Source organism: Ursus americanus, chromosome 17 (assembly GCF_024610735.1).
Source record: "Ursus americanus isolate L20-20 chromosome 17, mUrsAme1.1.p, whole genome shotgun sequence".
Taxonomy (NCBI): Eukaryota; Metazoa; Chordata; class Mammalia; order Carnivora; family Ursidae; genus Ursus; species Ursus americanus.
Window position 1 is genome coordinate 25,245,908 of NC_142143.1, and position 25,616 is coordinate 25,271,523.

The 25,616-nt window shown below is 47.2% G+C and overlaps 1 protein-coding gene across 3 annotated transcripts in view; it reads left to right on the forward strand.

Annotated features, from left to right (window-relative positions):
- The window catches only part of TMCC3 (transmembrane and coiled-coil domain family 3), a 256,361-nt gene extending 242,951 nt beyond the window's left edge, over window positions 1–13,410 (forward strand). For all 3 annotated transcript variants that reach the window (XM_045779610.2, XM_045779609.2, XM_087868856.1), the window contains exons 2-4: window positions 1,112–2,016; window positions 3,779–3,914; window positions 8,923–13,410. In XM_045779610.2, coding sequence (XP_045635566.1) covers window positions 1,112–2,016; window positions 3,779–3,914; window positions 8,923–9,225 — 1,344 coding nt within the window. In that variant the 3' untranslated portion in view covers window positions 9,226–13,410. The remainder of the gene's footprint in view (window positions 1–1,111; window positions 2,017–3,778; window positions 3,915–8,922) is intronic.
- The last annotated feature ends 12,206 nt before the right edge of the window (window positions 13,411–25,616 follow it).

The following is a 25,616-nucleotide window of genomic DNA, read 5'->3' on the forward strand; positions in this document are numbered from 1 at the left end:
CAGACCCTGCAAAGGCTTGTCTTTAGTCCTCTGGGGACACCTTGGTTGGGTGTCTTGATGTAGAAAGAGAACCCAGTTAGGGTGACATAGGTTCAGGTCCTGCCTCATGCTGTCTCAGTTTGTACATTCATGGGTTTAACATAGTCTTTACCAGGCATGGTAGTGAGGATTGAACAAGGTGACACATACAAATATCCGTAGTACCTGGCACCCAGACTCCCTTTGCCTTTCCTGTTTAGAGCACAGACTAGTCACCCTCCTCTTCATGGTGCTCAGTGATACCTCCCACTTCTTCCCCAGGTGGCCCTTGAGGGAGAAAGCCTTTTCACTTGGTATTACCACTTGTTCTTGTTTTCTAAATCACTTAGGTCGTGATTTGGGGTTGTTTCCACATCTAAATACAGTTGTATTAGTAAGATTAATCTTATCCTATCACATCTGTTTAATGATTCCATTAAGAAAATAATTTCTTGTGTGGATGAATGTACCTGCTGGAACTTTTTCTTCTTCTGTTACATGATTGGGTTCTGAATTGGATGCATTTCCCACAGTGCTGAAATTCACAGTGAATGGGGCGTGGCAGACACCCCAGTTACCTGGGCATTTTGGGAAAGTGGGTAACCTTTTGCGATTATGCATTTTCTACCCTGGCAACTGGCAGTTGTCATCTAATCAGACAAAACACTGGACACCCTGGGAGACCAGCATCTCGCAGTTAGTTAGTGTACATGGATGTAGGATGGAGTTGGACTGTCTTCTGTTCAACTGGAGAGCATAGTTTTTATCTTAAGAATACTTGTAGTTTAAAGATTTATTTATTTGAGAGAGAGAGCGTGTGCGTCTACAAGTGGGGAAAGGGAGAGAGAAACTCAAGCAGACTCCCTGCTCATCATGGAGCCTGGCACGGGGCTCAATCTCACCACCCTGAGATCATGACCCGAGCTGAAACCGAGTCTGACATTCAACCGACTGAACCACTCAGGTGCCCCTGAATACTTGCAGTTTAAAAATCTGAGACCTGAGATATGTCTGTTGTGTGTACACAGATTCTGTCATAAAAACTATGCCTTAGACTTCAGATCTTAAAGTGCTTCTTCCCTGTGTCGTGCAGGTAGAACGTCATGACATGAATACCTTAAGCCTGCCCCTGAACATTCGCCGAGGGGGGTCGGACACCAACCTCAACTTTGATGTACCAGATGGCATCCTGGACTTCCACAAGGTCAAACTCAGTGCAGACAGCCTGAAACAAAAAATTCTGAAGGTGACAGAGCAGATAAAAATTGAGCAGACGTCACGCGATGGGAACGTTGCAGAGTATCTGAAACTGGTCAGCAGCGCGGACAAGCAGCAGGCCGGCCGCATCAAACAGGTCTTCGAGAAGAAGAATCAGAAATCTGCTCACTCCATTGCCCAGCTCCAGAAGAAGTTAGAACAGTATCATAGAAAGCTCAGGGAGATCGAACAGAACGGAGCCTCCAGAAGCTCGAAGGACATTTCCAAAGACAACCTCCACGCTCTGAGAGATGCCTCCGCCAAGTCTCGAACTGCTCCCCACAGCACGGAGTGCAGTAAATCAGGCATGCCAGGCGTGTCTCTCACTCCGCCCGTGTTCGTCTTCAACAAGTCCAGAGAGTTCGCCAACCTGATCCGGAATAAGTTCGGCAGTGCCGACAACATCGCGCACTTGAAAAATTCCTTAGAGGAGTTTCGGCCTGAGGGGAGTCCCCGGGCCTACGGGGGCAGCGCGACCATCGTGAACAAACCCAAGTATGGCAGCGACGACGAGTGTTCCAGCGGCACATCGGGCTCCGCCGACAGTAACGGGAACCAGTCCTTCGGGGCCGGTGGAGCCGGCGCGCTGGACAGCCAGGGCAAGCTCACCGTGATCCTGGAGGAACTGAGGGAGATCAAGGACACCCAGGCTCAGCTGGCCGAGGACATCGAAGCGCTCAAAGTGCAGTTCAAGAGAGAATACGGTTTTATTTCCCAGACGCTGCAGGAGGAAAGATACAGGTATTCAGCTTCTTGCAGTTCTTTTCAGAAGCATGACTTACTGCCGTGAGACTGCCTTCTCGAAAGTGATAGGCTGCTGGTTGTTTTCAAAGGAAATCTTAAGAGTAGAGTACAAATTCAAATTTTGTGAATTATATTAGCTAACTTTAAAAGGTGTTTTGTAGGCTGGCTTTTATGTGCTTATAACTTACTAATAAAAATACTAATAAAATGATTTTTCCACCATTTTCCCAGTAAAAAGATTCCCCAAAGTGGTTTTTTGTTTTTTGTTGTTTTTTGTTTTTTGTTGTTTTTTTTAAAGATTTTGTCTCTTCTTTAAGTAATCTCTAACCAACGTGGGCTTGAACCCACAACTCCAAAATCAGGAGTCACACACTCCACCGACTGAGCCAGCCAGGCGCCCCCAAAAGTTTGTTTTTTGGTCAAAATGAACATGTTAACTTGTAAAAATGTAGATAAAAAATTCAATGCCCATTACATATTTTAAGATTAAACTGTGAGTTTTACAATACACATTTTATATCTCCTACATGGTTTTAAATGGATTAATTTAGAAATGTGGCTTTTTTCAGCTCTTACGTTTTATGAAACAGTTTCTTAAAATTCTCAGCATACATCTTTGACTTTGATTTCTTTGTCACATAACTATTTTTGAGTCACAGGTTTTCCAGAGAATATTGACTTAATTCCATCTGAATAGTTTGGGATGCAGCACTCTTTGGATCCAGATTTTATCCCAAGTCACAAATAGCATTTACATAAAAGTAGGACCGTTTCTGTTCTTGTTTGTCATATGTTTGTGATCTGCAAGAGTTAGCCACTGTGGTGCTCGCTGTAAGAGATCTTTACAAGGCTTTTACACCAACATTGGATACCTATGAAGTCCTATCTGAGAAGAATCATTAAATCTGCATTAAATTTTTTTTTGATCTTTTTTTCTTGAGAAATAATTGACATATAATCTCTCAGTCTCTCTTCCTCCCTCCCTCTTGTTCTCTCTCTCCTTTTAATGATTCTATCAGGTGACCTCTCTAAGCATCTAACACTGACACTGATAGAAGTCATCTCAGACTAATGCTTTCCCCAAATAGTGATTCCTGTTTTCAAATAAACATTATAAATTTTCGAGTATAAGACAAATCCCTCTTTTAGGGAAATGGGAGGTGGGAATGGAATCTTTGTTCTTCTTTTAAGATTTGGACTTTGGGAAAGCCATTTATAATTTGCAGTGAGCTTTAATTTTTTATCAGCACGTAAGTTCCAAGAACTGAAACACATTCTCAGAGTTAGGGGATGCATTGGGAAATGGTGCAGTTGGCTCTAGTGTCAAGTTGGTTCTTTCCTTGTGGGCTCTCTGGTGTGTGAGAGCCGTGCCTGTGAACCAGCAGGCTCTGTGCAAGCAGGAGACGGGGAGCCCTGGGGTGCCGGCAGGTCTCTGTCTTGAGCAGGACCCCAGACAGCCTTGTCTCTTGACCAGCCCTGGTGAACGCATCAGGTCTGTTCTGTCATCAGCTGTAACTGGTGAAGGTGCTCGTCTGATGTGGGGGGAAACGCCAAATTTGGTGTGTATGTCACCTCAGGAGTGAGGACAGAAAAGTTAAGATGGTAGAGACCAGTCCTTTCTAGTGCTGGAATTCAGTGCTTTTCAAAGGCTTGTTCCCCACAGCTAGTTGTATTCTTTTGGAGACATAGTCTTCCAGGGAATGAGAATAAGGAGACCCTCAAAGTGTCACACTCAGAATCACCTCCTCTCTTTGCAAAGGTACGAGCGCCTGGAAGACCAGCTCCATGACCTGACAGACCTGCATCAGCACGAGACAGCCAACCTGAAGCAGGAGCTGGCCAGCATCGAGGAGAAGGTGGCCTACCAGGCCTATGAGCGCTCACGGGACATCCAGGTACTGTTCCTCTCATCTACACACTCACGCAGGCTCGTCCCAGCCTCGAATCCATTTAGCAAACTGTAAATGCATTATCCCTAAGCCCTAAAGGATTTCTGGCACGTGGAGCAAAATGTTTTCGCTGCGTAAACATCCTCCACCTTATTAGCCCCATTAGCTCGTGTTACAGATGTCACTGAGTAAAGAGGCTATTCTCTGTGTACCTTTTTGGGTCAACAAGTATTTATTATCTACCCAAGCTCATCGCCTATAACCTCTCCTCGTCCCCACCCCCACCACCAAAATTGCTAAAACTTTCCAAACATGACGCAGACCTTGCCTTCAAGAAGCTTACTGAGTGGGGAGGGGGTGTCAAGATTAGGTCAGCTGCCAAACAGCTTAAGGAAACATAAGCAGGGGCCAAGTGACATGGCGCAGACAGTGAAAGCCACAGGATTCAGTCACACAGTGGGGCAGTCAGTCATTCCGTGGTCAAATCTTGCATTTCAGTCTCAGGTCTGGCATTTGCCAGTTGTCTAACCCTGAGCAAGCCTTGGATCTGTTTGCTCCTATGCAGAATGATAGCTTTGATAGCTGTAAGAATTTCAAGGACTTGAGTGCATACATGTGCCGTAAACTATCAAAACACTATGTGCCTTTTTGCTCCCCATCTACTCCTTACAACAACGCTTTAAGGTAGTTCTCACTGTTTTCCGCATTCCTCATATGTGGAGACAAAGGCAGAGAGGTTAAGTGACTTGAATCAAGGTCTCGCAAACAGTCCTTGAGTAACGAATGTGAAAGAATGTCCAGAGAGGGTGGGACTTGCAGGGATGGTAGGATCTGGGTGGATGGAAGGAAGGGCTTGCTGCGTCAGTATAAACAAAGGTGCGTTTCAGTATCAGTGTGATGGTAGCATTGTGGTGAAACAGCCCTAGGCTTCTGGAATGCTTTTTTTGCCCTACTACCAGAGGGTCTCTTTCTTTTCTCCCAGTCTTACTGAGATATAATCACTTTGCATTAAAGTGTACAGCATAATGATTTGATATTCTATAAAATAGTGACAGTGATCACCACAGTCTAGTCATAGTTAAGTCATTTTTTTCTTGTGTTGAGAACTTCTAAGGCCTACTTTCTTGGCAGCTGTCAAATATGTAAGACAGAATGGTTAACTGTAGTCACCACGCTGCACATTACATCCTCAGGACTTACTTATCTTATAACTAGAAGTTGGTACCTTTGACCACTTTTCACCCTTTTCCCCTACCCACCCCCCCGCAACCACCAATCTGTTGTTTCTGTGAGTTTGGTTTTGTTGGAGTCCACATATAGGTGAGATCACAGAGCCTGTTTGTCTTCCTCTGCTGACTCCTCGCACTCAGCACCCTGCCCTCAAGGTCCATCCGTGTTGTTGCAGATGACAGGATTGCCTTCTTTCTCGGGGCCACATAATACTTCGTTGTGTATGCGGTTACCTCATTTCCTGTATTCATCTGTTGATGGACTCCTGCGTTGTTTCCGTGTCTTTGTTGTCAGTAATGCTGCAGTGAACTTGGGGGTGGGGGTATCTCTTCTAGGAACTGATTTCATTTCCTTCGGCTGTATACTCAGAAGTGGAATTGCTGAATCACATAACAGCTCTATTTTTTATTTTTTAAGGAACTTCCATACTGTTTTCCATAGTGACCGCAGCAATTTACATTCCCATTGATCTTCTTTTTTTAAAACAGCAAAAAAGTATATTCTCCAAGTAGTGCTCAGCTCCATTTTTACAACTTGCCTTTGTAGGCAGTGGTTATTTTCTCCAGCCCCACTCTGTGAGGGAGAAAACTGAAACATAAAGGGAGATTTTTTCCCCCACAGTGTGTGAGCTGGAGTCTCAGCTGCCCACGTTCTGTTCCACTCTGTGCCATGGGCTGTGAGTCTGTGCCAATCCCAGGCATCTACTCGGACAGTTCTGGGAGCTGGTGCGTCCGGCAGAGCTGGGAGGACACGTTGGCCTCTGAGGAGCGTGGTGGAGGAGACACTTGGGGGATCTTTGCCCCTGGTCTGGGTTAGGAGATGCTCCTTCACCACTGACTGGTTTAGAGAATTTGACCCATTTAAACGTTAAGTGTTGCAAGGTGAACAGTGCAGGTTTATTAGAACTTTCTGGTTTTAGAATGTATCTGGGATGCCACTGGATTATATCTAAACATGTGGTTTTCTTATTTAGGGGATAGTTTGAGTTAATGTTGTTCTTCCATTTTTAAGGGAACCTAGTTTAGGGATGAATGGGTGTGATAAAGGGAGGGATGTCGAGAGGGAGCTTCACAATGTAGAAGAGTTCATTTGAACATTTTTCTGGTTTCATCTCTAACTCAGAAGTGCAAGGAGGACATCTCTGTGAACGACTGAAGAGTTGGCTTTGTTAAGAGAGAGAGAATCCTGGCTCCACCACTTACTGTGTGACCCTGGACAAGCTGGCTGTCTGTGCCTCAGTTTCCTCATCTGTAAAATGGAAATATCAATGAGCTTCACCTCAAAAGGTGGTCAGGAGGATTAGATGGGATAATACACAGAAAGTCCTTAAATCTTGGCCTGATGCATAATAGGCAGTCAGAAAATAATTATTATACTGGTGAGAAGCCATGTTCCTCGGGGCCCTTAGTCGAGCCCACTCAGCTTCGTTAGTTCTTGGTTGGTTCGTTCTCACAGGCAGGGCGCTGCTGCGCACGAGCTGGTGCGGGTGAGGGTGGCTGTCGCCCACGGGGACGCCAGGGTTTTACCGTTTTAAGAAATTGAGTTTTATTTTTTATCACCCTTGAATTCCCAATTAAAAAAGGCTTAAGGATAATTTGGTCTGTCCTCAGTCCTCATCCTTGGTAAGTTAAATATACTGGATCCGAGGAAGTACTAAAGATGGTGGGGCCAAATATCTCTTGGTGGGGGCTGTAACTAAAATTATTTGCAATTGACTAAATTTTCTTGGATTTTTTTGGGAGGGGGGATAAAAAATTGATAGCAGTTCTAAGGCGATTCAATTCTTGGATCAGTCTATTTGTATACGTAATTCATGTACCCAGCTGAAGATAAATGAATTTGCCAAAATGTTGGTCTTTTGTCTTGTTGTCACCTTATCCATGCCGTGTCTAAAACGGAGGACACGTTGGGCTCAAACAGTTGAAAAGAATGCATGGTTTCCGGGGCACGTGCCTGCTGTCGTAGGTGACGATCCGAAGAAGTTTTACCTTCTCTCTTGCTGACCCGTGGAATGGAAGTTGCTATAGTGACAGGGAACCCTGAACTTTGGCGCACAGGGTATATTCAGCAGAAGAAAAGCGAGTCAGTATCACAGCTGTTATGGTTGTTTAAAGCCTGACAAGACGGCTGTGTTGTAATTGAGCAAACAGATATCGGAAAATGAGTCAGCCGGGGGGGGGGGGGGCTAGAGAGCTCAGAGGGGCTCATTGTACCGCCTCTAGTTCAGTCCTTTTCTCCCAAGAGACGTAGGGTTCTTCTCTCCCGAGCTTCACCCTGTCCTTCCTGGCGCGCAGCCTGCACCTGGCATATTATGGCCGCCCTGTGCTGGGGCAGCCGCAGGAAGGCCTGGTCCCCGTCCTCCCACAGCTGTGGACTGTCGGCTGGGGAGGGGTTGGGGGAGACTTCACCGGCTCTGATGGGGCTGGGAGGGCTTTCCGCAGGACCTGGCAGTGGAGGAGGTGGGACCTGAAAGGGGAAGGGAGATCCACCAGTGAAGAGGGCGGGAGTGGGGAGGCAGACACTTCAGGCACAGTACAAAGGCCCCGGACAGGATTCTTTTCCGAGCTTGAAAAAGCCTGTCTGGCCAGAGCATGGTGAGCGGGCAGGGGGCTGGCATTACATGAGGCAGGAGAGAGTGGGGTGGAGACTGAGGGGAGAGAAACAGACCCCTGAAGATAGATCCTGGCTGTTACATCGATGGGGCTGGGTGACAGATGAGAGGGGTGTCTGGTAGGAGGAACTGGGTGGGTCAAGTGCTATTTTCTGAGGGAGGGAACACCAGATGGAGGGGAACAGCACTGATGCCAGGTACAGGAGAAGGTGCAGGACATGAAGCCATATTTGCACATGCTGCATTTGAGGTGCTTTTAAGAAGCTCAGATGCAGAGAGGCGCCTGGGTGGCTCAGTTGGTTAAGTGTCTGCCTTTGGGTCAGTTCATGATCCCAGGGTCAAGCCCTGTGTCAGGCTTCCTGCTCAGCAGGGAGTCTGCTGCTCCCCCTGCTCATGCTCTCTCTCATTCACTCTCTCAAATAAATACATAAAATCTTTAAAAAAACAAACAAACAAACAAACCTCAAATGGAGATATCAAGGAGGCATGTGGATACGTGAGTCGCTCTCACAAGAGACGCCTGGGCCAGAGAGATACTTGGAGTCAGCTGTGCCTTCGTAACTGAAGTGTTAGAAAGAGCAAGATCTAGGGAGAACGTGTAGCCTTGGACGGTGTCCTGAGTGACAGCATGCAAAGAACAGATGAAAGCCGAGTTGCCCACCGTCAGTCCGTTCCCCAACCCTTCTCCCTTCATCCTCCAGAGCCTGTAAATGGCTGCACACACAGAACGAGCAGTGGAAATACGGTCTAGCAATTGGAGATACCACCTACTCTGTGGCCGGAGGTCGTCCACTGTCCCAAAATGGAACCCCACCACTCCTCTCGTTTGTCCCTCATGATACCAACAGATGCCAATATTTTACGTACTTTATTTCAAATACAAATAGACTCAAAATACTTACCTGTAATCCCCCGTTTATGGTGTTTCATGGTTGTGTACACATGCTCATTCTGTCAAGAATAACAGAATAAATGAGCCTTGAGATTGTCATTTTACCTCTTTGTTGTCATCGTCGTCATCATCGTCCTCATCATCACTGTCAGCTTGGCTGTTTGCTGCTGTCTTGGCATCGAGCCCCCTGGCTGGGGGCTTCCACGCATGTCTAAGCACGTGCTCACATGTTGCCCGTGATCTCAGCAGCGTTTGACCCTCGCTCTCCCTCTTGCCCGTAGGAAGCCTTGGAGTCCTGCCAGACGCGCATCTCCAAGCTGGAGCTCCACCAGCAGGAGCAGCAGGCTCTGCAGACAGACACCGTGAACGCCAAGGTCCTCCTGGGGAAGTGCATAAACGTGATCCTGGCCTTCATGACTGTCATCCTCGTGTGCGTGTCTACCATCGCCAAGTTTGTCTCGCCCATGATGAAGAGCCGTTTCCACATCCTTGGCACCTTCTTCGCCGTGACTCTTCTTGCAATATTTTGTAAAAACTGGGACCATATCGTGTGTGCCATAGAAAGGATCATAATACCCAGATGAAGCCACTGGTTCCTGTCTTCAAGTTCTTTCACGTTTCTGTGTTAAAGAAAACTCTGTGCATACTACCAAATTTTAAAACGAACAGTTGTGCTGACTAGAGCCGACCAGGCCTGGGCTGTGCGTTGTAAATATCTCCAGTCCTCCTCACGCCGTAGCAGCTGCCAGCTCAGCCCCTGTACTTGGTGAATGTGAATCCGTTGCACAGCTCGCCCCACGCTGCTCACTGCCTTAATCAGACCAGATTTTCTGCCCACCTGACTAGCCCAGCATGGTAAACCTCGGGTTATTGAGTGTTTGGCGTAATTAATGACCCACAGGAAACGGGGTGTTAAGTCTCTGTCTCTCTTCCTTAAGTTTCTATCAAAATTGAGCTTCACAGTTGCTGGGGGTGGCGTTTTCCCTGAGTCCCGTAAGCAGCAAGGATGTGGCAGGACTTAGGGAAGGGACAAAGTGCAGACGTTGGCCCGGTGAACACTGGTGTAAATCCTCTGTAATCCATTCTGCGGGTCCACGCGGGTCCCCTGCGTTCCCTTGTCCACAGTGGTCCATCGTGCGTGACTCGCCATCACGTGGAAATCTTACAGCACACCTGTTTATCCGTAGACATCTAACATAGATGTTCTCTTGCACTTTAAATGGTAAGACACGAAGATCTGTGAGTGGGGCTTTCGCCTTCTTGCACCCAAGGAGCCGCACCCCCGATTCTATCTTAGGTAGCTCTCGAATGCCTCACCTTCAGGCACGTGGCAGTGCTTCCAAATCCCACATCAGACCGAGGTTGAACATGAGTGCGGGCTCCCGGAAGCACCGCTCTGGAGGTTTGCATCCCAGCAGCTCTTCACTGGGGTAACCCCCCTGGGAGGACGTGTTCACTTTACCTGCCGGCCTGGGGAGGGCTGGGAAAGCTTCCTGCACACGTGAAAACAAGCGATGCTCATGTTGTGGGGCTGGGTGGTTGTTTTCCTTTAAGAAGGACAACAGAATTGTATTGTGTGAGGTGAAAGTGCGCTGAGGTAGGGCCTGGAAGCAGGAGGAAGCAGGGCATGGGGTCTAAGGGGGTGGCAGTCGGATCAGCGGAGGTTCATCTGGGTGAAGACGGAGAACGTCCTCCAAGGACCCATCAGGCCAGCTGCAGTCCGATAAATCAGATCCAGGGTCTGCACCAAGGCTGTCCGTCATCTCTTAGGATGTCACTGAAGTGCCACGGGAAGGGAGTTGCCACGCTTCTTCCCCTGAGGTGAAAGCCTTCAAAAGTCAACATCTTTCGCCTGTCTGGGCGATGCTGCTCGCTACTTTCAGCCCAAATGATACTTCCCTTTAAGTCTTTGTCTCTCAGATGCTACTTCCCTTTAAATCATTTTCTCTCTGTATCTAACGAAGACAAGATAGAAGATTTTAATGGAAACTGCTGTTCATTCCCTCCTCCCACCATCCGTTCTGTTATCTGAAGGCGTAAAGATGTATGTTAGTGTACATTTTCTTCCAGAAAACATCGAATCGCCTGGATTTAAATTAAGTGCAATATTTTGCGAACAGCTGCTCTTAGGGAAACCTCCTGAAAAAATGTGACAGTGTGCCATGGTTTGAGAGAATGGAATAGTCGAGCATTTGGTACAAGTCCAGTGTGTGTGAGACTCAGACAACTCAAGCTTTCTTCTTCTTCTTCTTTTTTTAACTTTACAGTTCAGTGGTTTTAGTAAATTCACAAACTTATGCAACTGTGCCCACTATCTAATTCCAGACTCGAGCTTTTTAAAACCGTAAGCATCATTTCGTGACATCTTTGGCTGTACATATTTTGGACGCAGGCAAGAAGGAGCTACCAGCCCCACCCCCCTCTCATGGCTGTGTCCCCTTCCACTGTCAGACTCTCCCTTGTTCTGCCAAGTTGGCTGTAAATACACTGTGATCCATCACATCCAGAGGACAGAAAAGAGTTGCAGATCCAGGGAAGAGAGAGAGAAAGAATGGTGTGCTTCCTTTTGCTTCCATATTTTAATGGCCAGCATTCCCCTTTACCTGTGGGCATCAGTCTGCATTTGGCTGAGGGCTGGGTATAACTTCCCTTGGATCAAGGTGGAGTGTGGTGGGCGCCTCTCAGTGTCTGTGAATCTTTCTGAGGTACTTTGGATATGCCAGGGGTTGCCGTGGACGTAGCTGCTGCTGTTAGTTTAGAGAGAGTGAGCTGTCTAGCCCTTGAGGTTAAGAGCTGCATCACAGGCCACTGTGCTCCACTCAGCGTTGGCTTCGACACTTCCCAGACCTGCAGGGCACTGTGTCTCCTCCCCACTGAGAGAAGTAAGGAAGAAAATGGAAAGCAGCACACTCCACCCCCTCCGGTCCGGAGCTGTTAACAGAAGCTGCTAGAAACTGGCTCTGTTCTGAAATATTCGAGGGTCTAAATCATCCCACCTGACCATGACTTCTTTGCACAGAATTTGTATTTCCAGTGATTCTCTTTAGATGTCAGATAACCATATTTTCACTTGGATATGCTCAGCCTACCTGGCATATTTATTTTAGAGTCTTGTTGAAAGTTCATGAAGCTTTTTAATAAGCGGATATACTCCAAGGAGACCTTTACTCTCTGCAGTTTACTGTTCTCTTCTTAAGGAATAAATCCTCCCATTGTGTGTTTCCTTTCCTGCATAAGGGTATTAAATAAAGTATTATAAATTATTCAGTTAAAAATTGTGGTCCAGCTAGGACATATCCTGGAATTAGTTATTTACATTTAAGTCAACTAATCCTTTTTCCCCATCTTTCATTGGTAGGAAACATCTTGTACATACCTAAAGATGATGTCATTCGTGAGATGGGCAGGCACCTGCTCCCTTAGCGAACTGGACGTTGCCTTTTAGCACAGGATTTTTTTGTGACACATGATCACCAAGATAATGATAGTTTGCTGGCGACAAAACAAAAATCCAAAAATACTCTTCTGTGGGCTTTAAATTGGTTATTCCAGCTTACATTTTGAGTATGATGAAGCCAGAACAAAACATCTTACCCCCTCCCGCTCCCCTCCAAATTCAAACTGCAGTGAAGCAGTAAGTAAAAGTACTCCACTGCTGGTTTTGTACGGAGAATAGGATCAGTCCCAAGTTTCTAGCAGGCACCATTAGTGGTTTTGCTTCTGTGACCATGATGAACTATTGATAAACTGAGATTTCCTGAAATTCCCGCCCCTTCTCCCATAATGCAGTTATCCCTTTCCGTTAATTAGCATCCATGGGACCTCAGCCCTTCTGCTTTTCACTCTTGTTTTCATTGAAATATTGCCCTGCTAGCTGTGTTGATTGCCCTGCCATTTCTCCAGCGTATCAGGTTTAATTATGGGATCGATAACGGTGACGGGAATTGGATTCCCTCAGGCACCTAATTATTTTTGTCCTTTTGGGTTGGATTTTAAATACCAAATTGTTTTGCATCAAAGAGGAACATCTTTGTGTTGAATCTAAGTATAGTTGTATCAGTTTGGAAAAGGATTTCAATATGCTTATTAATATGAACACGTGTGATCAAACAGCCTATTTTGCATATTTCTGTAATTTTGAGGAGTGAGCCAGGGGGTAGAGTGAAATGGCATTATTTAAAATACAGAGCTTTATCTGGAGGAGAGGTGTTTCAAAAAGTTTAGTCCATATGCTAAGGAAGAAGTTGGTCTAAAGAGATAAATCACTGAAAAGAGTGATATTGGCCTATTTACATCAAAAGTAGTTAAGAAGCTAAAAGTTACAGTTAACACGAGTTTGGTAATCCAGAAGCTATAAAGCAGAACTAACCTATAATTTTCTAAAGTCAGTGCAATTCTCTGTTTATAAGAAGCTGGAAAGTAATGTACCTTGATTGTTTTAGGAATAATTTATGTCTTGCAATTTTGATTTATTTAAAACGTGTCTCCTGTCTTGTCCTAAGAGAAATGTTTCAACAAAACGTGCTCTGTGTTTAAGATATGTTTAGGCAGTAGTTAGCAGTTCTGAAAATGGAAACTAGAAATGTTTATTGTGAGGTCTTTTGCAGAATTTCCGTTTTGTGAGATACTACTATGTAGTTCCATGTCAGCCTATAATTGTAAATTCTCTGTAGATTGTCACCCTCTTCAAAGCAGGTGCCATTATTTTTTTAAATAAACATTTGATGTTAGCTTTGATGTTGAATAAAGAGTTAGATTTCTTAAATTTTCATATTTGTCAGAGCATATCTCAGCGTGTGTGTGTGTGCACGTAAAGTCAATTTTTTAATGAATTTTATTTTTTACAACAGTTTTAGGTTCACAGCAGACTTGATCAGAAGGTACAGAGATTTCCGGGGCACCTGGGTGGCTCAGTTGGCTAAGCATCCTACTCTAGATTTCTGCTCAGGTCATGATCTCAGGGTCGTGAGATCAAGCCCTGCGTTCGGCTCTGTGCTCAGCAGGGAGTCTGCTTGAGATTCTCTCTCTTTCCCTCTGTCTCTCCCCTCGCCTCTGAAATAAATAAATCTTTTTAAAAAAAGATATAGAAGGTACAGAGATTTCCCATTACCCCATCCCTACACCTGCATAACCTCCCTACTATCAACATTAGCCACCCCCCCCGGCCGAGGGTACATTTGTTAAAGTGCTGACTACCACCTACACTGACACATCATTATCACTCAAAGTCCATGGTTTATACAAGGGTTCACTCTTGTACATTCTATGGGATTGGACAAATGTATAATGGCATGTGTCCACCATGCCATTAGTATCACACACAATAGTTTCACTGCCCTAAAATTCTGTGTTCCACCTGTTCATCCCCCCCCCGCCCCCACCAGCCCTACCGCCTTGTAATCAATTTTTAAACTACAAGTCTGTTTCATAGAAAGTTGTTGGTGTGTGATGTATGGCCCATTCTTCAATCCCTGGGTGGGAAGAAGAGTGGTGTCTTCACAGCGCCTGGAATGCTAGGAAATGTGTCGGTGTCATGGAAATGGGGAGTGTAGAAGGATGCTGAGGACAAGGCAGATGTCGTCATGAGCTGGAGTGGGAAGGAGTGAAGGCAATGCTCGGACAGGTGTGACTCAGCAGGTGGTAGAGGGGCGATCAGACCCCTCTGGCTGAAGCTGTCTGGTTAGTGGGGTTTCTCATTTGTGGGGTGCACTCATCTGAACCAGTCGAATGGTGTAAGCACCAGCATCCCCATTACATGGATGAAATTGAAGCTCAGACATGAGCTTTTCCCGAGGTCATAGCTAGTGAAAGGGAGTCAGGATTCTTATCGCTTTGCTTCTGATCTGCCTGGTTAGCCCTCTGCTTCCAGTCAACTCGAGGTCTGGCACACTTTTCTCCTGGTCAGCTGGTACCCACCTTCTGCAAACAAAACAGCATGCTTAGATGATGAAAAAACCCATAATAGACCAGCCATTCCCTGCCCAAGAAAACAGAGCGCATTTGAATCTTCGGAAATCTTACAGGATCTGCTGTTCTTCTGCCCAGCTGTTGTTATTTGATATTTGAAGATGTAAAGACAGGAAAGGGAGGTGCTTGCATTAAATGTGTGTTCAGTCCAGCATATTCCTAAATGTTGCTTTAGGGAAAACACCTTACCAAGCCTGCGTTTCCTTAAAAAAGAGACTGAGAAAAAGTTTTATTAGTGGATTCTAGCTAATAATAAAAATAATGCTATGGAATAAAGCAGTGCTTTCTAATCTTGAGTAACGTATGGACTCCTAACCAAAAATCTGGGGTGCCCGAGCATGCTCAGTTACCACTTGACAAAGTCACTTAAAGCCTAGTAACATTTTGTAATAGCTTGTCTTTTCTGAAAGCCCTACTTACAAAGTTACCTTTTAAAAAAAGATTTTATTTATTTTAGAGATAGAGAAGGAGTGCAAACGAGCAGGGGGAGGCCAGAGGGAGAGAGAGAATCTCAAGCAGACTCTTCGCTGAGCACAGAGCCCAACACGGAGCTCCACGCCACCACCCTGAGATCATGACCTGAGCTGAAACCAAGAGTTGGACACTTAACCGACTGAGCCAGCCAGGCGCCCCACAAAGGTACTTTCTCATAGGTATGACCATGAGATGTAGAAATTTCTAGGACAACATGGCAAGACCAAATAGCACCTTTCTGGGCTTTCGTAGACCTGGGATGACAGCTCACATTCTCTGAGCATTTACCGTGTACGATGCTTTGTGCCAAGTGCTTTGCATGTAATATCACGTGTAATTTTTCCAACACCCAGTAAGTTAAGCACTATTAGCCCTGTTTAACAGATGGGGAAACAGGTTCAGAGTGGCTAGATAACGGTCCCTTCAGCCCCGTGCTCTCGTGACTACCCCGTGCTGTAATAGAAGCCATTGAGCGACTGGCTCGTTGTCACTAACTAGCTCCCTGTGCCTGCAAGCCGTAGGAGCCCCTTGGAATCCCAGCACCGAACAGTCAATACCAGAGCTGCAGATTGTGCGTTCACACATTCGCCTTCTTGGCACAGTTAGATGAGGCTGACATCATCTTTGAAGAGACCCGGGCTGATGGATTTGTGGATTAAGAGAATGGAAAACTGTTAATGAAAGAAACTTCTACGCCACCCTGGCTTCCTGAGCTCTTTAGGTGTCATATGGGCAGTTGGCTTGGCTGAGTGTTTATCAGCTCTGAGCCGGTGAAGCCCCTGGTAGCTTCAGCTCTGTGCTCCATGACAGCTGCTGCTGCTTTTGGTGACTACCTCTGAAATGGTTTTCCTTGTAGAGCCAGCAGAATTTCTCTCCTGCCAGTCCTTTAACTTAACTAAAACAGTTAGCAGGAATGAGTGTTGGCCATGTTAACAGCTGTTTTGTTAGTGGTTATTCTGCTCTGGCCCAGGCACTGAGAATCGGATTTTTTTTTCCTGTTCTCAAAAATAAGCTACTGAGAAGTAGGAAAAAAGCCAAGTCATGCCTTGGTCCGTACGAACAGTTAAGGGACTCCAGTTAGCAAAGAAACTCGGACAGCTGTATTCTTCTCTGATCCTCGGACTGCCCACTTACAAGCTGGGATGCTGACTGAGCCATGGAGAGTGGTTTTGGCTCCTGTCCGCTCATCATACTGCCCCCGTGGTTTGAAGCCCAAGCCCTCCAGCTGTGGGCAACAGAAGTATAACACAGACAGCCAAAATTTAGGTCACAGGCAGGACAGGTACACCCCCCTACACACAGTGGGTCAAGCCAGCAGTGACCCACACACAGGCCGGGATTCACGGAGAGGTGGCCTTCCCCAGACACTAGGGTCAGAATTGTTGCAAGGTGACTTCCTGCTAGGTGTAGGGTTTCCCCTTGTCAACAAGATACAATTACCTGAGAGAGTTGATGAAAACCGTGTGTGGAGTTGGAATGAAGGAGCCCCATTCAGTCGCTCAGGTATTTTCCTACAAGGAAGAGCTGGAAGGACAGAAGGAGGCTGGTGGCTGGCTCTCCTGGTGAGCTGGAGAGTAGGCAGCAGGGACCCCAGTTCATGGCGCTGGTTCACGGCCTCCCTGAGAGTACCCGGCTCTGCATGGGCTCCTAGCCACGCGGGGGGTATCTGGCTTCCTTAGGAGTCCTGTCCTACCGGGGACAGACTGAGCCGCCCAGCTGGCCAGGTCATTTCAGCTCCTTGGAAGCTCTTTCTGTTTGAGTGGAAAGCAGTACCTTTGCCTTTTCCTGCCAGGGCTGTCCTCGTCAGAGTTGGCTTAGCGTGGATCGGTTTCACAGGAGGAGTCACCTAATAAACGCCGAAGTAGTTTCTGAACGACCGCACGACAGGTGGGAAGTCCAGCTTGGACCTTCCCCTTCCCTGCAATCTGATGAACCTCGGGACATGTTCGACCTCTCACAGTCCCCCTTTCCTCAACTGTGAGGTGCCGAGGGCTGTAAGGTTTAGGGAAGCTGCTTGGAAGGGGACTTGTTATCATTTCATGCGTTGGTTAAGCATCTGCCGTATGTCAGGCTCCGTTCTAGGCACAGGCATACAAAGCAGAGTTCCTGTCCTCGTGGGGGTGACATTCTGCTGAGAGGAGATAGATGATAAACAAAAATAAAATATTTGCCAGGAGGAAGTGCTGTGCTGGGAGCACTTAACCTAAAATTAAAATGTACCTGCAGATTCTTAGAGAGGACATGAACTTCTTGAGTGTTTTTTTTTTTTTTTTTCTTTCTCAGCTCCATTTCACAGCCAGCCATATGGGCATGACTGAATAGAGCCCTTTAAAAAGGAAGTATGTCTAAGTCAGAGAGACTCAGCACACCAGTAGGAGCACTCAGAAGATCCGGGGTGGTTCTGTTCGGAAAGGGGGTGCAATGCTCCTGGTATTCCTGCTCATTTTGGCTTGAAATGAATAACATGCAAATGAGCACGTGGGTCTGAGTCAGCAGTGAGTAACCCTCTGCGGGGTGCTGAGCCCGGAGCTCCCCCGAGGAGCTGCTGCACCCGCACCCCTGGCCCGTGCAGGGGCCACCCCGCGCCCTGCCCAGACACAGCCCCCCTCAGGCCAGCTGCTCCCTGCCCTGGAGCCCAGGCCTCTGAAGGAGTGATACCTGGGAGCCCTCGGCCTCTTCATCCCAGCAAGTGCCAAGGACAACACTCCCCTCCCTCCTAGCTCTCCCTCCGCAGAGGCCTGGGAGCCCCACTCCTCGGTCCTAAGCTCTCTCAGCGGCTCCCTCCTGCTCCCCTTCTTCACTCCCTGCTGTTCTGGGCCCTCCTCCTGCCTCTTCTGAGAGCTTGCTCCTGAGTCAAGTCCCGGAGTCACACTGCTGCTACCCTAAAGCCAGTGAATTCTGCCTTTCCTCATCTCTCCTCCTCTTTGCCTTCACCTCCTCGTCTCTTGAAGGACTAGTATCCACCCCCCTCTTCTGAGACATCTTCATCCCCTGAAGCCTCTCATCTGCCCCCGGAACACCCCTGGAACTTGTGTCAGGGGTCACCAGGGACCTGTGTGCGTCCCTGGCCCCCATCCCACAGCCTGTATCTTCATTTAGCACCTGTGCCTTTTGCCTTTGCAACGCTCCCTTCAGTCTGGAACCTTCTGCTTCCGTTGGTTCTCTCCATTCTCCTGGCTCTCCCACCACCCCTTGACCACTCTGCACTATGTTCAGTCACCTCCTTTCTATGGACCGCCACCATCAGCGGCTGACCTTGGGACCAATAATCGCCATCTCATGTACCGAGTACCCGCCTCCTTTTCCAGCCACAGGCCCATGTTCCCAAGATTTACCTACTCTTCATTTCTACATTGATTCCTACGGTGCATCTCAAAATATAAACCCCAAACCCTTGTTTTGCCCTCGTGTAGTCAACTCCGCTCTTCCTGTGCTGCCATTAACGGCACCACCACCACCCACTCCCCTACCTGAACTAGAAACTTTGGAGCCACCCGTGCTCCTCACCAGTGTCAGCCTTCCAAATAAACCCGCAAATCGCCCACCTCACTCTACTCCACCTGCCACTACTGGGGTTCAGGGCACCATTATTTCTCCCAAGACAGTCCGTAAGAGCCGGTTGTACCCCCACCCAATCCATCCCCCAGGTGTCTGCCAGTGTGATCGTTCTAGAATACAAATCAGACCACCTCGTTCCACTGCTGAAACCTTTCCGTGGTTCCCCACCGCCCACAGGGCCAAGTCTGAATTTCCAAGTGAGACACACAAGGTCCTCAAGGTACCAGAGCCAACCCAGCTCCCCGGTCTCATCCCATCCTCCTTTCCCACGCTCCCCACAAGCCCCTCGACTCCAGCTTGCAGTGTCACTCCTGAGTGTCTCCTTCTGCCCGTGATCACACTTCTCCTGATTATCAGTCTTCCAGACCCTCTCATGGTTTCCTGTAAGGGAAAGCTCTGGTAGAGTACCTTTATCCTATGCTTGGGAGGTGTCTGTGTTCTGTCTTTCTCCTGCAGTAAGCTGTGGGTTCCTTATGGCCGAGCCACATCCTACCCATCTGGTTCTCTCCCGAGACCTTCACCAAATGCCAGGCATATGGGTTGTGTTCAGAGATGCGATGAGCACGGAAGCCACAAGTGTAGGAATGGAACCTCTGTGGGACTACCGTCCCTCCCCTCTATTCTGTGAGCTCTCGGGCAGGGACTGTATCTCTTTCTTCTTTATCTGCCATTCCTAGACAGTTAGTGTTCAGGAACCGTTATTGAACATGGACTGGGTTTACTGAAACTTTCTACGAGAAACTTGCCGATGCAAAGGGATAAGGATATCTCACTAGAACGGTGATGCTCCTTTTTTTCTTTTTTTTCTTTTTTTGGGTAAGATTTATTTATCTGAGAGAGAGAGGAGGGGCAGAGGGAGAGGGAGAGAGAGAATCTCAAGCACACTCCCTGCTGAGTGTGGAGCCCGATGCACGATGCAAGGGGCTGGATCCCAGGACCCTGAGATCATGACCAGACCAGAAAGCAAGAGTCGGTCGCCCAATGGACTGAGCCACCCCCGTGCCCCAGAACAATGACACTTCTTAAAAGCTTTCCTTCCCCTTCAGTTTCCCTGATACTGACCTTTACCTCACACTGCCTGGACCTCACCCTGTGCCAGAAGAAAGTCTAGGACCATAAAGCAGATCTCATAAAACCTTGCCGGGGTCAGAAGTCACCCCTGACTGAAAGGAGAGCACACGTGGGAGCCCAGGCCCAGGCTTCTCACTTTATCTAAATGGTGAGCCACATTTCCACACTTAAAACAAGGAAACGTGAACTTTTAACTGATAAAGAAAAACAGTTCCTGTTCATGGACCTTGTCATCTACCGGGCTTGGGAGGTGAAGGCTTTAGGGTTACGTCATTTCAGCCCCCCTCCCCGCCCCCACCACCACCCTGGGAGAAGCAGCTGCCCTTAAATGTGAAGGGACCAAGGCACAGACCAGATGGGGTGGAGCTGGGACTCAAACCCTGCTCTGTCTGCCTCAAGCCCTCAGGCTTCCATGAAAGCACCGGCTGTCTGTGTCAAGAATTAGGGATCCTGAAATAGGAGAATCTCTGGGATTTCAGTGATTTCTGAGGACGGTGGACAGAATGTTGGAAAATTTGAATTTCTGATAGTTCTGAGTTTTGTAGGATTTTTGGAAGCCTTATCTCAGAAGTGGGTGGCTAGGTGCTACAGGAGGGGCCCAGGCTCCGGCTGCAGCCACACGGCCCTCAGGAGGCCGGCCCACCTCCCTAGAACTTTGGAACTGCAGGGCTTGCTGCCTCTGTTTTCGCACAAGGAGGTCCAGGTCTGTTTCCAGGCCCCAGAACTATATGTTTACACATGTGGCATATCCGTATGCTGTCAGTGCATTAATATGTAACATACAATCACATGTATTACGTATTTAGGGATATTTAATTCAAATATATAAATAGAAACATTTTTTGTGTCTTAGAAATAGAAAACACTTTTTCGTGGGTTTTTTGATAAGAGAGTAATTCTTTTTTTTTTTTAAGATTTATTTGAGAGAGAGAGAGAAAGCATAAACAAGGGAAGGGGCAGAGGGAGAAGCTGACTCCCTGCTGAGCGGGGAGCCCAATGCGGGGCTGGATCCCAGGACCCTGGGCTCATGACCTGAGTCGAAGGCAGACGCTTAACACACTGAGCCATCCAGGCACCCCGAATTTTACTGGTTTTTAAAAAATATTTTTAAATTATGAAAGGATCACAAACTTCGAGAAAAGTTGGATATTTACTACAAAGAATTATATTTTTCCTAAACCACTTGAGAATAAGTTGCCAACCTGATGTCCCATCACCTGCAAATACTTTAGTGTGTAATTCCTAAAGGTAAGGGCATTCTCCTACATACATAAAATATAACCACCAAAAATGACAAAATTAGATGCATATATTACATCCAACCCTCAGACCTCATTCAAGTTCTACCCATTGTCCTAACAATGTCCTTTGTAGCCAAAAGGCCCCATTCAGAATTATGAGTTGCATTTGGTTGTCACTTTTGTCTCTTTCTGTCTGAAACCGTTCCTCTACCTACCCTTGATTTTTGTGATCTTGGCACTTTTGAAGGTTACAGGCAGTTACTCTGGGTCATGTCCCTTCCAGTGGGGTTTCCTTGTGATGAGATTCAGATTATCCATCCTTGGCAGGAACATCACAGAAATGGCGCTGTATTGTATCGTATTGTATCCTCTCCTATGGGCCGCAATTTTGGTTTGTCCCATTACTGATTATTTCACTTTGATCCCTGGATTAAGGTGGCATCTGCCAGGCTTCTTCACTGTAAAGACATTTCCCCCCTTAGTAATTAATAATTATTTGTGGGGAGCTACTATGTTCCTCCTAGTCTGTACCAAACTTTCAATTTATTCACTTCTTATATCAGTGTGAAATCGTGACTTCCTCTTTGATTCAAAGCATTAAAACCCATGCTTATTAGTCTTCATTACAATGGCTGGTTGTCCCCTGTTCAGCGGTGAGAACTCACTCAAGTTTTCTTTTGTGTCCTTCTGATAGTCCTTTTGACCACGCCAGGCTCATTTTGTGCTTTCCCTTCCTAGTGCTGGAAATGGCCATTTTTTGCAAGGCATCTGAGTTTCTTTTAGTGGAAAATAAGTAGGTAAAAGCCAAGATTTGGGTGCTAGCTTTGCTCTTTGCTACTGGGGCATCACCCCTCCCAGGCCCAGTCATTGGACGGAAGTAAGGAATCCATGTGGTGTTTGTATATGGATAGATGTGTGTGTGTAATATGTAATATGATATATGTTCATGCATCTGCATCTGGTGTGGACGGGATGTCTGTGTTCCTGTGTTGAAGCTCTACCCTCCAGTGTGATGGTGTTTGCAGATGAGGCCCTTGGGAGGTAAGTAGGGTTAGATGAGATCTTAGAGTGGAGCCCTCAGGATGGGATTAGTGGCCTTATCTGAAGAGGAGAAAGAGATCTGTCTGTCCACTCATGGGTGTGCTGTGGAAAAGCGAGTTGAGCCGAGTGAGAAGGTGGCAGTCTGCAAACCAGGAAGAGTGCCCTCACCAGGAGTCGGCCTGCCACACCTTGCTCTTGGACTTCCCCCCCTTTGGAACTGCGAAGTGCATGCCTGCTGGTTAAGTCGCCTAGTCTGTGACATTTTATCACAGCATCCCAGCCAAGACAACGGCTCGATTTGCTTAAACACAGATTCATGCAGATTCACATTTAGTTCTAAGCTTGTTTCTGCATCTATCTGTATATTGAAAACCATGAGCACACACCCACACCTCTGATCCCCATCCAACACCCCTAAATTCATTTCTTCTTTTCTTCCTTTTCCTGTTTGCAACTCCCTTCTCCAGCAGTGAGACACTGGCTTCCATTGCCTCTCCTATACTCGCCCGTTTGCCCACCCCTCTGTGTGTCACCGATTTCCGTCTCTGCTGCCCACATCTCCCCTGCGTGGGTGGTTTTGGGTGCTGCCGCTCCTTGCCAAGCTGCCTCTCCACTGGCTCCCCCTCCCATCCGACTGTGCTCAAGGGCACCCTGGCTGGGTGGCCCCACTGCGTGGATCCCCTCCCTTCCGGGGGCAGGCTTTGAAATACAGGGAAGCTGTCTTCACCCCTCTGGACTCTCATTACCTCCACCAGTCTGCCCCCAGGCTCTATTCTCATCACCCTGCTTGGGCTCTGCCACCCCACTCTGGGCCATTCCTGCCCCCGTCCCGGGATCCCCACCTTGCTGTGTTCTTCCATCACTCATTGCTTTAGAACTCAGTTGTTCAGAAATGGAACAGGAGGGGGGGGCAGTTTTATCGTGTGTGTGTGTGTGTGTGTGTATTTTAGTAATACATAATGATTTGGAAATACAGAAGAAACAAAAAGATTTTTTTAAATGCCCATTAATTCTTCCACCAAGGAAAAAAAAAGTTATTATCCTTTTCCCTCCAAAAATGTCAAATTAAAAAAAAAAAACCCACTGGTTTTTTTAGTTGAAAAAGGAATATTTGTGGGACCCCTGGGTGGCTCAGTTGGTGAAGCATCTGCCTTCGGCTCAGGTCATGATCCCAGGGTCCTGGGATCAAGCCTCACAACAGTCTTTCTGCTCAGCGAGGAGCCTGCTTCTCCCTCTGCCTGATGCTCCCCCTGCTTGTGTTCTCTCTCTGACAAATAAATAAGTAAAATCTCAAAGAAAGAATAGAAAAGAAAAGAAAAAGGAATACTTGTGTATGGTTGAGAACTTCAGAATAGTCCCTCCCCCCCAGCTTCCTCCCCCAAGGCCACTGCTGCCGCGGGCGTGGCAGGCATCCGCCCTGCTACTTTCTGTGCATATAGAATGTATCTGTGTTACATTTTCCACCAAACTGGACTTTGACCTTTTTTTTTTAACGTATTTCCTATTAGTCTTTTTCCTCTGCCTATATGTAACTTAACAAAATGTGAACATTGTCCTCAGTTGCTGTATTTGGATACTTCCAAAGTATTGTTTTAAATGGCTGCAAAATTTTCCATCATATACATGTTTCGTTTGTTTCATCTCTTGTTGGACATTGACAATTTTTTCCTCTTACAAGTTACCAGCTTTGACTTGACTGCGTCAGGAGAGTCGTGCAGCCGCTCCGCATGGTGAAGCTCTTTGGCTGCTTTCCACACCATCGGGTAATAGACTCGAGCTAAGACCATAGAGGTTTATTTTTCTCACTAATAAGCATTTCAGAGATGGGTGGGTAAACCAAAGTTTTGAGCAAGACAGCAGAATACAGAAGGTCAAATTCCAGAGCCAGGCTGTCATGTGCAGAGTTTCCAAAGAGGGTGATTGAGGACCTTCCCAGAAGGTCTTGAACCACTCCTGGAATGGAGAACACAGAAGGATTGAGAGCGGAGACACAGAGCATTCTCAAATGGTTTTTCCTTCTGATTTCTTCTGTGGTGGCTGGGGTAGGGGTTCTACCATTCTCACCTTAAAGCGGGTCTCAAAGAGGGTTTTGGCTGACAAGTGAGAAAGCTAAAGAGGCCTGTGGCTGGCAGAGAGAGGGGGTTGTGTTGGGGTCAGCCACAGGGTGCCCAGTGCTTCCCCTCGGTCTGACATGGGCCCCGAAGGAGGGAAATTGGCATGTGATGAGTCGGACTGGGCCAGGGTGGGGGTGGGGGGAATCACAGCAGCAGGAAGCTAGAGGTGGGCACAGCCTCCCTATGGGGCTGAGGAAGGAGAGCCCCAGGACAGGTGCATCTCCTAAGGTCAAGGAAGTGCAGAGAAGAACCCTCATAGATGGGAATATTCTAGGAGCCCACAGAAGGACCTACAAGAAAGTCAGCTTTCACATCTGCCTTGACCAGAGAACCTCAGCCAGCTTATGGCGGTACCTGTTCAAGAAAGACCCTCCCATACCCTAAGTGAGCAAATGTACCTGAGAAAAGCTGGCAGAGGCAAGAGTTGGGTGTAAAGAGGAGAAACATGAGGTAGAAAAAGAGAGAAGCCAGCTACATACCCCTTTCCATCTCAGGCTTTGGGCCTGACACAGGCCTGGTGGTGGAGGGAAGACTTGATGCAAAATCAGGTTCAGGGCTTTTAAAAAAAATTTAAATTAATCTTGGACCATGTGACTTCCAGAATTGTGACTGCATCTGTTATTGAAAGTGACTTCAGACTGTCTGTCGCCTAAGGGTCCGCCAGAGTTTTCATCTAGGATTATGGAGCTATGATCCCCTCTGAGTAGTTTCCGGGGATGGTGAGAAACAACTATAAAGTTCGTTTTTATTCCATTTCATGAACAGTATGCTCAACATACCATTTATAAGCAGAGTAAAAGTGGCTTAAGCAACAGGGACTTGTTTTTCTCAGTTAAGAAGAGGTTGGGAGGTAGGTGACCGCAGGGTTAGTTCATCAGCTCCCTGAAGACCAAGGACCAAGCTCATGTCATGCTTCCACTCTCCTAGCCTCAGTGTATAGATGATGTCTCCCCTCGTGGTCACAAGATAGCTGCCCCAGATCCAGCCATCACGTCCTCACACAGGAAGACACAGTAGGAGCTGCAGGCTCTCCTTGCTCCTTGCCTTTTACAGGGAGGAAGATCTCTTCTACAAGACCCTCAACAAGACCAACCTTACAACCCCTGGGCCAGAATGGCTCATGTGACCACACCTCTCATGTTTCCTGAAGGAATGGACTCTACTACCTCATTTCCTAAGATGTCTCAAACCAGTATAAAGTAGACTCAATGCCTCCCTTCCATAAACTCTGTTCAGTGAGGTAATCTGTTGTCTAAGTGCCAAACCCAGGGCCTCTATTTTGCAGCCCTGGGCTTCCTTGATTTCGAGGTCACTCAGTACTGCAGATCTCTTCCTGCTTGTTGAATCTCTGACCTCCTTCAGGGGATTTCCGTGACACCCTGCTCCTGGATCTCCTTGACTTCTGCACACGTCAGAGGTCTGTGGCTCCGTAATCTCCATCCCACCCCCGTCCTCCATGCTCTCACTAGCATGACATGCTACTACCAGTGTGGAGTTAGTGCCTACCGC